Here is a 15,639-nt window from a genome sequence, read left to right on the forward strand (position 1 = left end):
ATGCACATAATCTAATGTGGCATTCTAGTTTAAATGATTGATAATCTAGGTTGTTACTTTTAAATATTTAAATACTGTTAAATATTTGCACTGAATTACAATAATAGAAGCAATGCTTCTTAAATTTACCACTTAATGCAATGACAAAAAGTTATTTCCTATTTAATCTCTCAACTGTGAACTAAAACCATTATCACTTTGTGGCCTCAGGCAGCGAAATAGTGTAGTTAACCTCCTGGACACCAGATGGCTGCAGTGAGTCATATAAACAGAGCTTCCTGTCTGTCCTGACTCGAGCACCGCACGCATGCTCAGTATCAGCAGTTCGAGCTCATCAGTTCTCTCTGCACAGCAAATCTTAGTTCACTGTACTGTTGGAGTCACATATACTGGTTTATTTCGAGTCGGAGTGATTGTTAGGCACCACCGAAAGTGAGTAACTTGTGAATCAGTGCTTAGTCGAGGCTCGAACCGTTTAGAACGGTTCACTTCGATTTGGTGAACTAGTTCACTAAAAAGAACCGGTTCAAAAGAACCATCCGCTCAAGAACCGGACATCATTAATGATCAGACGTGAAGAATTCTACAGCGCACTCATTCACGGTATGTTCGCTGTTTTGGAAAAAACGTTGTTTTTGAAGTTATGTAGCTAGACCGCATTTGATTAACACATTTATAATCTGTATACATCTTTTCTGTGCTTCAGCTACAATTAGCCTCGTATCGCTCGAGTGTGTAGAAGGGTTCGTGTATTTCTAGACCTCAGTTTTATTTCCTAAATAATTATTCACAAATAAATGATTGCAGTTTTATTAAGCAGATAATTAAGCAAAGATGGAAGAATCTCCATCATACTATTGTGTAACGGGCCTCTGCGTATTCATGTGAAAGGCCTTGAAGCCCGTTTCACGCCGCACGCGTAAGCAGCACGTATTTTTTTTTTTCTTTTTTTGGCCAATGTCACACTTCCGGGTTTTAACTTCCGGATTGGCCCACGCAGGATAAACTTTTTTTTCCGTTAACAGCGATGGCTGAGCCTAACAAAAACCATTTCGGAAATCAAAGTCTTTGTACGATATCATTAAAATGCTTGAACTGTCTTGGTGATTTATTAGTAAGACTAAAAAGCTCTAATTAAGAGCTAAATGTAGAATTAATTCGAAGTGGTTATATTGGTGCGACTGTTTTTACATGCAGAGTCATCATGCACAATGTTTTTCGCTACGTATTTGGGAAGTAATCGGCTGGCATCTCTCTTCTTACTTCTCCGAATGTCTGAGATCGTGGAAATGCGGCTTTAGCTGCTTTAAATTCACTGTAAACCACGGCTTCACGGGGCACATTGCTTTTATAAAACGGTTTGTCCATACAAATAATTAATTTATTCATAAAATAAACACGCAGCAACAAAAACATCATATTGATAACACATTGAATCGTCCTTCAAGCAATGTAGTTCTTAAGAAACAATAGCAATGTAGTTCTTAAGAAACAATTCAACAGACGCAGTGGCGCAGTAATATTTATGTAATGAGGTCACGGTGTATGTTTTTATTTAATGCTGCCTTCATAACAGTGGCTTCGAACACGGCTCAGCCAATCAGAATCAAGGACCAGAACTATGTGTTTTAGAGAGTTCATCTATCCTCTATATCTATTGATGTTTTTAATCTGTGCTTTTTTTCTTCTTTTTTTTCCAGATCACTCCAAAAATGTCTGAACCACGGGCCTTAAAGAATCCCTACCTAGATTATACTGGGCCTGGATGTGCACAAGACCTGTTTGACATGCAGGGAAATGTAAGTGATTCCAAAAAGCAGCATAGTACTAATGAATCTTACAAATACTATGGTAATCTTAAAAAAATTGGTATACCATAGTATATATGAACATGGTAATCATTCATATCCTTCCCTGAATTACAGTAATACGCTGCTTACCCTCTTGTCATGCCTGTATTTGTTATCATATCTGATTTGTAAATCATATTTTTCCTCTGTGCAGTTGACCCAGCATTTTGCCAGCTGTGTAAGCAGTAAGATTGGTGAGCTTATGGCAATCATGGAGAATGGATTGAAGACCGCTGACCCCAGAGACTGTACTGGCTACACTGGCTGGGCAGGTGAGAACACACTTGCAGATGTATTTAAAACAAAGAATTATTAATGCATGTTTAGTGAAATTGTATATGGCATAATATCATTGGAATCAGCCTCTATAGATAGGGCTGCTTAAAGGGATAGTTCACCCAAAATTTGAAAATTCTGTCATTATTTACTCAACCACTTTAGACATTCAGCAATATAGGGATGCACCAATATAAATATATAATACTGCGCTCGTACTTGAACTCATTAAAATGCTTTGATACCAACATCCGATACCATGCAGTGTGTACAGTACAAAGCTTGTGACAAAGAATCACCGACAACAGAGCGGAATGGATTTATCAGAGAAAGATGTCTATGAAGTAAATATATCGAATTAATAGAATGTTAAACATTAAATATTTCTATAGCTGCTGTGCGTGAGCTAATAAGTTAAATATGCCGAGCGGATTGAGTGCGCCACGACACAGCTTGTCGATGTGCAAGCTTATCGAGTGCACGTCCATTTTTCACGCATCACTGGAAAGTATGTAGTTTGGTCGGATATGTCAATAGCAAAGAAGTATTAGCAACGTATTACTAACTGAACTGTAGAGAGAGAGTGTGCGGCCTTCTGTTGCATTGCCCTTGATTGCTCACACTGCACACATATATGTATATTTATTCAAAATAAGTACCTACTCAAGAGAGAATGCGATTTCGGACGCAGTTGGTCAGCTGCAGTGACGCAATGACTTTATCAATCAGCGATTGGCTCTTTTATTCTGAAGGCGGAACTTCCACCATATTGCACTTTATCCCATTCATAAGTAACAGGAGTGCATCGTCTTTGTATATCTTAATCTTTGCTATAAGTAACTTGTTCTTGTTAACTTCCATTGTAAGAACAAAAAAATACCAAATTCAAAATACCGTCTTTTGTGTTCAGCAAAGTCATTCAGGTTTGGAACGACATGAGGGTGAAACAATTGAAATCATTTTTGGGTGGACTATCCCTTTAAGGCATGCGCTGGTATAACTTTGTCCGATATATTGAAATCTGATTGTGTTATAGTATTTGTTTTAAATGCTTTATTTTAGTTCACTACTCATGTTCATGGTTTTAAATCATGAAACTACGTGGCCCGCATTGCTAAGCCCCCCTCCCCCAACTGCAGGCATTGCCCTGCTTTACCTGCATCTCCACAGTGTCTATGGAGATCCCTCTTACCTCCAGAGGGCCCTGGACTATGTCAACCACAGTCTGAGGAGTTTAACCCAGCGCTGGGTGACCTTCTTGTGCGGGGATGCAGGTCCGCTGGCTATAGCGGCGGTGGTCTATCATCGCCTCCAGAAACCCCATGAGGCTGAGGAGTGTGTGAACAGGTCTGACCCTGCTCTACCTCCATCTTTGTGTATGTGTTGGGTCGGTGACATTACTCTTCAAATTAGAATTACACATCTAAATTAATTGTATACTATTTGTGTCTGCTATTCAAAGATGTGTTAAAAATGTAAATCATACGGACCATTTTAGTATTTCTGAATTCAAATTTATTTTGATTATTATTTGAAATAATCAGATGTCTTATTAAAGAACTGAATTTCTTAAAAAAGGAAAAGATTAGCCGTGAGGCACTTTAGCCAACTCACTCTTTAAAGGATTTCTCCTGGACATCCTTATGTCACTGACCCATGTAAACTTGATAAACATTGGAAATGTTGATTATTTAAATAAATGAAGAAAGTTAAATGTCATTTACTTTAGTCCAAAAAGATGATATTTTGAAGGAATAGCTAACAAAATGTATAGTTTGTTGTCTGCTGTCCACGTTGAGTCTAATGTCTTGTGTTGTATGCTTTGGATTGCTGGCTTGTTTATAGCTTAACTACTTTAATAGAGTTGCCCTGGAATACTCCCAAGAGCTTGTGTTCATTAAAAATCTCATACTAGGATTCCAGGATAAGGGTGTAATGTGGAGGATTTTTTTGGTCTATAGGGCAGCTCAGCTCTTTTTGTGTCCTGTTTCTCTTTCCCTGTCTTGACAGGGTTTCATTCCCAGAGGATCTTATTGTGATCTATTTGCTCGAATGTTTCCAGGCTGCTGCAGTTGTACCAGTCTGTAGTGCAGGGGAAGGGCAGTCTTCCTGATGAGCTGCTTTATGGGAGAATGGGCTACCTTTACTCCCTTATGTTCATTAACCAGCAATTTCAGCAGGAGAAGATCCCCATTCAATACATTCAACAGGTCAGTCACATTTATTTGGCCTCGAACCTGAACAAAAGCACATGAAATCATATTTTAACACAGGAGAAAACAAATTATACTCAACATGACCAAAATGTACCATTTTTATTACATCAATAAATGCCTCTGGTCTTATTGAGAAAAGTCATAGTTTTAAGTAAAATGTAATGCATTTCTCAGTCTATACAATTACTTCTGTCATCTGTTGATGTAACCATGAACATGCAGGCAGTGAAAAATAATAAATCAAAAATATCTGTTTATATTCAATATCAAAATATTGTAGCCTAACATTCATAATCCAATCAAATCCGAATGGATAAAACCAAGCCTACATTATTTATTGTTTAAAGGATATACAGTGTTCAATGGCTGGTAATAAATGTAGAAAGCAGGGCAGATGACCAATATATATATACTTCCGTTCAAATGTTTCGTTTCAGTAATATGTTTCATATAAATAATGCTTCTATACTGCATGGATTAAAATTGGTCAAAATTAATCAAATTGATCAAAAGTGACAGTAAAGGCTTTTATAATGTTACAAAAGATTTCTATTTAAAATAAATGCTGTTCTTTTGAACTTTCTATTCATCAAAATATCCTCTTTTTTCCCAAAAGTATTAAGCAGCACTGTTTTCAACATTGATAATATTAAGAAATGTTTCAAATCAGCATATTAGATTGATTTCTGAAGGATCATGTGACACTGAGGACTGGAGTAATGATGCTGAAATTCAGCTTTGCGTCACAGGAATAAATTACTTAATTATATTTTACAATATTATTATTTTAAAATTCAAAAGCATTTTAAAAAGTCTTACTATATATCTTGGAACTGACAGTTGACATTCCACTTGTGAATGATCTCAAAATATTTTCAGGTTAACAAGACTCAATATTAAAACAGAAAAATGTTGTGAAAGTGTGTATGTTGTCTTGAACATGCATGTGCATTTATTTCAGATCTGTGATGCTGTAATGGCTTCAGGGCAGACCCAGTCTCAGAGGAACAAGATCCAGGAACAAAGCCCTCTAATGTATGAGTGGTATCAGGAGGAGTATGTGGGTGCCGCCCATGGCCTGTCGGGGATCTACTACTACCTGATGCAGGTGAGCACACTCACAATACATACATTATTGACTGAGGAAACAAACAATTGTTGTGGGGAAAAAACTATAACTTTGGCCATTCAAACAAACTAATTTTCTCTCTCTATAGCCTGGGTTTGTTGCAGAGGACAGGCTTTCGTATCTAGTCAAACCCAGCGTGAACTATGTGTGTCAGCTGAAGTTTCAATCAGGCAATTACCCACCATGTGTCGGTGATTCTCGGGATCTTCTGGTGCACTGGTGTCACGGCTCTCCAGGAGTTATCTACATGTTGATACAGGCTTTTAAGGTACAGATCTCTTTGTCTTTATTTTGAAGTTTTAATCATCTGTAGTTTCAAATGGTCACTCTTTAAAAGTGTGAAATTATTTGTGTCTTCATGATATATATGCATGTATGTGTTTGAAGACTTCAGATGCAAAAACCTCTAAGTCCGTCTGACTAGGGATGGGTATTGAGTTTGATACTTTTTTTTAGCTGCCTCTACCATCGAGTATCAAAAATGTCTTGTCGTTCAGTACCAAATTTTGATACCTAAGGGGTTAATCTCGTCAAGGTCATTAAGCCAATAAGCATGCAGCATGATCGGCTGCGTCGAGGCATCAAGGAAAAACACTAGGTTACGCCCAGAGACGTGGCTCACACGTGAGGCTGTAGTGTGTACGCGTTCCAACCCCTATAGATGGAAAAGATCTGAAGTGTGGCTACATTTCACCAGGCTCGATGCCAACAGCGCGCGATGCAATAATTGCTGCCAAGACTGACAACACGACAAATCTGATGAAGCACTTGACAGTGCACGGAATACACTTCGACTGCAAAAACTGGAGCGTGTCACAAATGAACCAAAACTCAGCGTATAGGCTACTTGCTTCAGACATGAGAATTAGGCATATGGAAAGCCTGAAATGTCTGCTTTTAAACAAACCGATTTGAATCGAAGGCAAATACTCTCTGATTATGTAATCCAAATGAACGGTGCATTTCTCTCTGTAAGCACGCCCACACACGTTCACTATACTGCGGAGATGAGGAGTCAGCAACGTTATCTTCATCTTTGTAGTCAACACTGACTCAGAAAACACTAGTTTATTAATAAACAATTAAAATGTCTCCTTGCTATTTTTTTTTTCCTGACACATTCATAATCATTAGGCGACTTTTGGCCGTGCTTTACGACAAGCTTTACGTGTGTGCTTTATGTAAGGCATATATTCCGCTCCCCAGTGGCCTATATTAGTCTTGAGTCAGATTTGCTCGAGGTAGTCTAGCAAAGAGCTCATTCAAGGCCATTTCCATGGCCTAGAAATCGCGGCACCAATCAGAAACGTTGAGGCGGGCTTTACACAATGACGATCGCTCTGATTGGTTTTAGGTCTATCCAATTGCGCCCAAAAGGCATTTGAGCGATGTCCGTTCAACTTTTAAATGCATTATTATTCAAATTGCAAACACATGAGGACAGTCTCCGTGAAAGACCCACTGGCAGATGAACGTGCTGCTACATTTCTCTCCGAAACAGTAGGAAATTAAATTAGATTTAATAGAGGATTTTAACTGTGACAAGATGATTGACAGGGCAGTTTACGTGACAGGACGCACGCGACAGATCCGTCCGATAAAGATGACGAAGTAGTATGTCCCAAAGCTTGCCTACTTTTTTGCTACACATTCAAAAGTAAATACCTTTTCTGCACAAATAGAGTACATACTTTTATGGCGTAGTGTAATTTAGGCATATTGGGACGCAGCATATGGCTTTACACGATGATGATCGCTCTGATTGGTTTTAGGTCTATCCAATTGCGCCCAGAGGCATTTGAGCGACGTCCGTTGGTGACGCCCCTTTGGGAATGATTTGTCTATGGAGCTTTGCCAGACCATAACTCAGTTACTACTGAGAATGGTCTGGTTTTAACCAGGCTAGAAATTTTTTTAAAAAAAATTAAAAGGTAATATGTAATGTAATCTTGCTATAATTTTATTTAACTTTTTTTCCTGGAAAGCACTTTGGTTCACCTTGAGTGTTGTAAAGGGCTGTATAAATAAATGTTGATTGATTGATAACGGATTTCATAAAATTGGTATAGAAAAAAAGCTTCGTTCAGGAACCGGAATTGATATTGATATTAAATTATACCCATCCCTACATCTGACATTTTGTCTTTTAAATGAGTCAGTTATTGAAATGCCTTATTTTCAAAAATTTCCCATTAGTCAATTCTTTGGTATTTAACAAATTTGATTGTCTTTTGCTGCAAAACCAGTCCATGTGTGCAAGTCCGTCTTGTTTCGCTTTATCATGGATTGAATAGAGTTTTTCTTTAATGTAGGTTATGTCCTATTCTCTCAGAGTTACAGCAGCACAGAAAACACTGTTCTCAAGCTACTCATGAAATCCTGTCATTGCACTGTAATGATTTTCTTAGAAAGGGCAGAAATTATGAGGTTGACAATGTTTCCTTTCACCAGTGAGTGAAAAGTGAGTGTTTTATTTATTTTTGAGTTCAGCATAAAGCCCTAGTTTTTAACTGTTTGTATTACAGTGCCATCAAGTGTGAGTAAACCACATTATACAGAAGCCTCAAAGTATTTGGACTCGAAGAAATTGAAGTTATTCACAAGTATTTAAGATCATACTTGTGAATAATTTTCTGCCGAATGCATTGTTTGCAAACGCATGGAAGCGTCATGTTGGTGTCCAGAACAGAAGTCTGTATAAGCCGTGTTCCTCCTCAGGTGTTTGGTGTGAGGCAGTATTTGGAGGACGCTCTGCAGTGTGGAGAGGTCATCTGGCAGAGGGGTTTGGTGAAGAAGGGCTACGGTCTCTGTCACGGAGCTGCTGGAAACGCTTACGGCTTCTTGGCCCTTTACAAGGTCACGCAGGATCTCAAACACCTCTACAGAGCCTGCATGGTGAGTCTGACCCCTCTCAAGCTTACAATATATGTCATGTTAGTTTTAATGAAAGTTTTTTAAAAGCCTTTCAAGTACAGTAGCAATACATTTTCATGAAGTATGAAATACGACATTATATTTTTGATTCGCGAGACTTTGACTAGCGTTATAAGCGAACTCCAGGTAAAACTATAATAATTTTTAAAGAGTAAAATCTCTATATGAAGCAAGACTTTTATTCACATGTGAAGTACATTTTTTTTAAAGTACTTTGTCATGGAGTTAATTCATAAGCATATGCTTAAGCATATTCTGCGATGATAAATCATTGTGCTGTCAGGAGGGGACCTGTCATTGCCTGTTGTGTGTACAGAGGCATGATGGGATTTGATGTCTTCTCATCTGCAGTTCGGAGACTGGTGCATGAATTATGGAAGACATGGCTGCCGGACTCCCGATACACCATTCTCATTGTTTGAAGGTAGAGTAAACATTATACATGGATATTTACATTAACGTTCAAAAGTTTGGGGTCGGTAAGGTCCTTTTTAAAAAAAAATCTTATGCTCAGCAAGGCTGCATTCATTTGATAACAAATACAGTAAAAACAGCAATGTTGCGAAATATTTTTACAATGTAAAATAACGGTTTTACACATTTAAACATATTTTCAGATAATTATAATATGCTGATTTATTATCAATATTACATTACAATATCAATATTATCAATTATTCTGGATTCAACAGAAAAAATCAGCATTTATTTAAATACTGACCCCAAATTTTAAATTATTTTCTTTATATTTATGAGAAGTGAGTTTTTTTTTTTTATATTATTTTATTTTCATGTTCGTGTATGTTTTGTGTTCAAATTCTGAATAGTGAGGATTACAAACATTTTATTTTACACTGGTTTAATTAATAACTAAAAACAATTTTTCATATTGTCTCATGAAGGAATGGCAGGAACCATTTATTTCCTGGTTGACTTGCTGCAGCCAACTAAAGCCAAGTTCCCTGCTTTTGAGTTGTAAAGGTAACTACACCTCTGGATTTGAAACATTTGACTATCCAGACATTAAGTATGCAAATGAAACCCTTGCTAACTTCAAAGATCCTCTTTCCAGACTGTTCCGGATCACTGAGGTTTTTTCGCTTGAGCTTCCTAGAGCTGGAAGAACGCATCCTCTGATGGTGGAATAGTACTGTCTCACTCTGCTTGTGCGTCTGCATGCTTTGGATGGAATCTAGGCTTTATAGATGAGAGTTCTTTGGAACTATTATGGGAAGCTTTTTAAATATGGTTAACAGATTGAACTTATTTTGTTTTTGTGAATTTTTGATGTTATGGGTATATGTTTGTTAGTATTATTTGTATTACTAAGACTCATTGAAAATGACTTATTTTGATGTGTTTGCTAGAATATATATCGATATGACAGCAAGGTAAAGTTTAACATCTCTTTAAATTTGTGAACTAATTGCACAAAAGTGACTGCTTCAAAATAACACTAAAATACAGTGTCAATATGCTTTCAGTTGGCTTAAAGGAATAGTTCACTCAAAAAAAATGTATATGCTGTAATTTACTCACTCTCAAGCCATCCTAGGTGTGTATGACTTTCTTCATTCAGCCAAACACAAACTTGAGTTATATTAAAAAAATATCCTGGCTTTTCCCAGCTTTTTAATGCCATTGAATAGTGCCTGAGTTTAAGCTCCAAAAAGCACATCCATCCATACATCATAAAAGTAATCCATCCATCATAAAAGTAATCCATCCATCATAAAAGTAATGTACCTCTTCTCTTATATCGAAATCCTAATTTTTCTTTGACTTTTATACATCTAATTCGTGACTTCTCTGCGCTTCTGCATTCGTCAGTTCTCTCCTACGCTTATGCTACGCCATATGCTTATATCATATGTCAGGTCAAAGGTCACTCTTCCGCTGGAACTTGACTCTTGTGATCACGTGTATGGCCGGAAGCATAAATTATAGTTTATAATGTTTTAAATATGGATCTTTTTCTTACAAAAATCAGTCGCTTCGGTTCAGAAGCCATTTATTAACTCCCTGGAACCATATGGATTGCTTTCATGATGGATGGATGAGCTCTTTGGAGCTTCAAAAACTCAGGCACTCTTCACTCATTATAAAGCCTGGAAGAGCCAGGGTGTTTTTTAATATAAGTCTGATTGTGTTTGGCTGAAAGATGAAATGCATATACATCTAGGATGGCTTGAGAGTGAGTTAATCATGGGATCATTAAAAATTTGAGTGAACTATTCCTTCAATGCTTTGCTTTCTGTATTAGTAATGTCTTTTTTATTTCTTGATAATACTAGTAGTGATCAGAGGATGTGCTGCAAAAATGATTTTTTTTTTTTTTTTTTTTTAAATGGTGGAACAATCTGTTAATATTTTCATCTGCACAGCAATAAAAATAAGAAAAAGAGTATTTTTATCTTTGTTGTCATTCTCGCATCACATCAAAGCTGCGGTAATAGCGATTTCTGAGAAACGCTGTTGAAAGTGGATCGGACTGAGCAGCGCAACACACTTGTAGCCAATCAGCAGTAGGGGGCGTGTCCACTCATGATGGGGGGAGGAGAGACTAGAAAGAGAGCTGGCTGAGACACATTACAATAGAGAAAAGGTTAGAGGAATATTACTGGGAAAAGAAGGGTGATTCAGGCAAGAGCTTTAGACACCCGGTAATATTAGAAAGGCTTTCCAGCGCTGGCGAGACCGAAGCGGGAAGGCCTGAAAACAGACGTCGATGTTGCGTTGGTTCTGCTCCATACGTGGGTATCATTAGTTTTGCTATGCTTCACAGATCCAAGATATGCTGCTGTTGTAGTTACAGGACAGTTTTGAGTGTCACTGAAGATAAAGAGACATCCATTGTGTGTTTGTGCATTTTGGGGGCCAACCAATGAAGGAGAGGGGTGTTTTTCTTTGGGCTGATTTCAAATATCAACCGTGTCCAGAAATCGCTTACTGCACCTTTAACAATGTCAAGGCTTCTAGAAGTGACTGCCACAACCATTTGTCTCCACTGGATGGAGCTATACAACTCTGCAAGTTAATGATTTAGTACAAATCTTTGGAAAGTAATTTTTTATTTTTATTTAGCTGTACTTCCTTTATGCATGTGTGCCTTATTTTATTTCAAACCAGTCAATGAAAGAAAATTAAATCCACTGACCAATATATAGACTAACACAATTCAGTTCTCAATCCAGAGGTCTTTGTGTATTATTCATCAACATGCACATTAAGCAGTTTGATCAGTGGGTAGCAACTTAAAATTTTCACTTTTGAAATTCCAAAAGTCTTGATTCTGGAAAACATTTGTATACCGGTGATCTGCCTCATTAATCAAAGTAATGACATGTTCATAATGTCATGTGTATCACGTTTTAAGTACTAACGGATGCTGTACACAAAGGAAATTAAGTATTAAATCAATCAGCGTGCTTTGTTTAAAAAAAAAATATTAACACTTAAGACGACAAGCTTAGAAACGGGCTTTTTTTGTAGTTTTGTTTAACGTACGTCATGATTTAAATGTTTGGAGTCAGTAATATATATCTATATATTTTTTAAGGAAATTAATAATTTTGGCAAGGATGCATTAAATTGACAAAGCAACAGTATAGACACTGACATTGCTACAAAAAAAAAATCTATTTCATGCCGTTCTTTTGAACTTTCTATTAGAAAGAATCCTCCTCAAAAATAAGAAGTAAACATTTCAACATTGATAATAGTAAGAAATGTTTCTTTAGCAGCAAATCAGCACAATAGAATGATTTCTGAAGGATCATGTGACTGAAGACGGGAGTAATGATGCTGAAAATTCAGCTTTGATCAGGAATAAATTACATTTTATAATAGTTTTTTTTTAATGTATAATTCACATAATTACTGTTTTTATTGAATCCTATTTTTGATCAAAGAAATGCAGGTGAAATCCCCTTTACTTTTATTAATTCTAAGTCACACTGGCATCACAAAAGAAGAGAGTTGAGAAGGAATTAAATCATTCCCAAATGGTGTAATATATAAATGGCGCATCCCATCAACATCCCACCAGGATGATGCAGACTTGCCTTATTTATTAGTTTGAATTGAAAAAAAAAGGATTGCTTTACCTTTTTTCCACAAGAGTTGAAAGTCTAAATCCTAAACTGTAAAAAAAAAGAAAAAGTCAAACTGCTGAAAATAAAAATTGTAATCAAAATGCAAAACGGAAGCTTTTTCACTAGCGCTCTCAGTCTTCTGGAGCCCACCATGTATTTCACATATAAAGATCAGTGAGTTGACAGGTCATTTACTCTCACTTGAAACCCTCTGGCAAATCCAAATAAGGCTCATACTTTCTCAAGGGCTGATGGACAATGCTTGGCCCATACGACAGCTTTTTTTAAACACTGGACTCCTCAGTGTTCCTTCCAGCTGATCCGAGGTCAGTCTCGCTCTATGTGGAGTGTAACTGCACCGGCAATCCCAGAGATCTGAGGAACTGAACCCGTATCAGAACAGAGCCACGTAACCTGAGCAGCAGCTTTACGATCTAAAGTTTGCTCGCTTAGTTGGGCATGGGGGTATAAGGGGCTGAGACGTGTCAACCACCCTTGAGGTGCTACCGTCCCTCTCAGAGAAACTCTACACCCTCTAAAAGAATGGCTAAATATAGAGCTCATCTGCCCAGGGGCGAGGTCTGCAGATCCATGGCTTCTGCAGCGTTCAGAGAGAAGAGTCGATGTCTCAGGGCGGGAATGGAATTTCTCTTGCAATGGTAGTTTGTAGAAACATCTAATTGACTGGAGCATAAAACAGCTGAGATCAAATAATATTTGGCGAATCCCTGCTGTCACCGCAGACCCCCTGTTGGAGACCCCACAGGCTTAGATTAAAGTTATATATTTCTCTTAAACTTTTATTTTCAGTGTAGTATTTCCAAAGAGGTGAAATTGGGGCCTGGAGATGCATATTAATGATTTACCTTTGGAAAAACAAAGGCAGGCTCATTGATTGCAACTCAAAAAAAAAAAATGCAACCCTTTGCAAACAAAGAAAAATGTATTTCATCCCTCATATTGATTAAACTAGTGGATAATGAGTTATTTTGCAGAAGCTTTTAGCTCCAAACAGAACAAAAAGTATCACAAATGTAGTTCTGAAGGATTAAATATGTAATACACAACCCTCCAGATATTGTAAAGTCATATGCGAGGAGCTCATACATATGCTGATAGTATAGCCGTTATCATCCTAATACATATATGTATACTCGTCTCTCTCTGAGCATGCACTGGTTCTCTGTTAGTGTGTTACATCAGAGCATAAACTCATATCACAGAATGAAATGAAATGTATATAAATATAAACTACTGCACTGAATGCAGTGTATATAAAACTCTTAAAGGGATAGTTCACCCAAAAATGAAAATTCTGTCATCATTTACTCACCCTCATGTTTGTTCCTTGGTTGTTTGTTTCTTCTGTTGAACACAAAAGAAGATATTTTGAAGAATGTTGGTAACCAGACAGTTGATGGTAACCATTGACTTCTACAGTAGGAAAAAAATTAATGTATGGAAGTTCAACAGAAGAAAGAAACTCATACAGGTTTGGAACAACATAAGGGTGACTAAATGATGACAGAATTTTCATTTTTTGGGAGAACTATCCCTTTTAATAAAAAATCTATGACATTACCTTAATGAGAAAGCCAGAACAACCTAATGATTGAGCTGCTAAATGTATGACCTGTTTAGCTATTTCACAATGATTTTTTAATAGTAAACAACGGATTTGACATCTATAGGTGGAATTTAACCTGAAAGCATGTGTAGTATGTGGACACAAGCCACGTTTTCACTTCATATAGGTGACAGAATGGTGACAGGGCGGCAGTGGCTCAGTGGTTCACTGTCTACAAACCAGAAGGTTGGTGGTTCCATCCCCGGTTCCACATGACCAAGTGTCGAGGTGTCCATGAGCAAGACACCTAACCCCAGCTGCTCCCGACAAGCTGGATGGCACCTTGCATGGCTGACGCCGTCGGTGAATGAATGAGTGAGTGAATGGGTGAATGTGAGGCTATATGTAAAGCGCTTTGGTGGCCATAGGTCTGTGAAAGCGCTATATAAATGCAGTCCATTTACAGAATAGTAAGTGGCATCTGCAGACAAATGATACACAAGTCTTTCTTAGAACTAACGTCACTTTTCTGAGCCATTTTTGCAATGACTTTGAATCAACTGGTGTCATAGTTTAGTAGTGGATGAAGTGAGTTCTCAAGTTCACACAAGTGTAACCATAGATGTAAATTCATCACATTAACTAATAACGTTATCCACTAATGTTTGACAACTACAAAGTTTACATGTTTTAACCACTGTTCACATACTATTTTTCAATATTACAGTGGGTGCAGAATGCAGTTAGCAGTACCTTTCCGAATATCGATTCTGACAAGTAAAACGTTCCTGGATCAACATATTTTGTTGATTGTGGTACAACAGTCTTGCCTGAAAATTCAGTCCTAACCCTATCCCTACCCCTAAACGTAACCCCACCCATAACTTATCCCTAAAATCAGAGGGAAATTGGTGAAGAAGCACTAAACCCTGCATGGTTCTATAAGCCTTAACTTGACATTAACAGTAAACTTGTCCCTCAAATCTGATTGGTTGTTTGGAATGTTGATCCAGGAACATGTTGTACTTGGTGAAATCACGGTCACCTTCTGAACATAACCAGGGATTACCATGAAAGTTGGTTTCACTTTCAAGTATTGTAGCTGGTAGCTCTCAGACAACAGCCAAAACATTACATCACATCAAAGAACTGCTCACATTATTCATAAATCATAATCACATCATAAAAATAATTCATTTGATTTCTACTTCCAGAAAAATTTCAGTTACTGTTTTTAAGATGAATGAATTATTATATTTTGAGAGAGGAATGTGGCCAAAGTGCAAGTTCATTCATGCTGTGGCAACAGTCTTTGAGGAGTGTTTTTACTGGCTTGCCATATAACCATAAGTGGCCGAGACCACCATATGCAAGTTATAAATATCAACAGTGTAATCAAAAGCCTTCCTGAGTTGCCTTCAGTTCATGCACAGAGCCCATAACAGGTGACATCAGGATCATCCCTGGCCAGGGATACAAAATATGCAGAAATCATGTAAATAAAGACATAATGCATGAAATTAAAATGCTGACCACAGCCAAAGGGTCTTACAAGCAGCCTCGAGCATAATCT

General features: G+C 37.4%; 1 protein-coding gene across 3 annotated transcripts; it reads left to right on the plus strand.

The window, feature by feature from the left end:
* Window positions 1–292: 292 nt before the first annotated feature.
* lancl1 (LanC antibiotic synthetase component C-like 1 (bacterial)) lies at window positions 293–10,810 on the plus strand. 3 transcript variants are annotated; one of them, XM_082163554.1, is made up of 11 exons: window positions 293–432; window positions 1,701–1,799; window positions 2,005–2,122; window positions 3,266–3,473; window positions 4,189–4,336; window positions 5,304–5,450; window positions 5,560–5,739; window positions 8,190–8,366; window positions 8,757–8,829; window positions 9,308–9,386; window positions 9,478–10,810. In XM_082163554.1, the coding sequence occupies exons 2-10, from the start codon at window positions 1,713–1,715 to the stop codon at window positions 9,382–9,384; spliced, it is 1,215 nt and encodes a 404-aa protein (XP_082019680.1). In that variant the 5' UTR covers window positions 293–432; window positions 1,701–1,712; the 3' UTR covers window positions 9,385–9,386; window positions 9,478–10,810. The 3 variants fall into 3 exon arrangements, with proteins under 3 accessions (XP_082019680.1, XP_082019679.1, XP_082019681.1); XM_082163553.1 differs by having other exon boundaries at window positions 301–603; XM_082163555.1 differs by lacking the exon at window positions 293–432 and adding an exon at window positions 1,004–1,358.
* Window positions 10,811–15,639: the final 4,829 nt, after the last annotated feature.

This window comes from Leuciscus leuciscus (genome assembly GCF_965113295.1).
Source record: "Leuciscus leuciscus genome assembly, chromosome: 3".
Taxonomy (NCBI): Eukaryota; Metazoa; Chordata; class Actinopteri; order Cypriniformes; family Leuciscidae; genus Leuciscus; species Leuciscus leuciscus.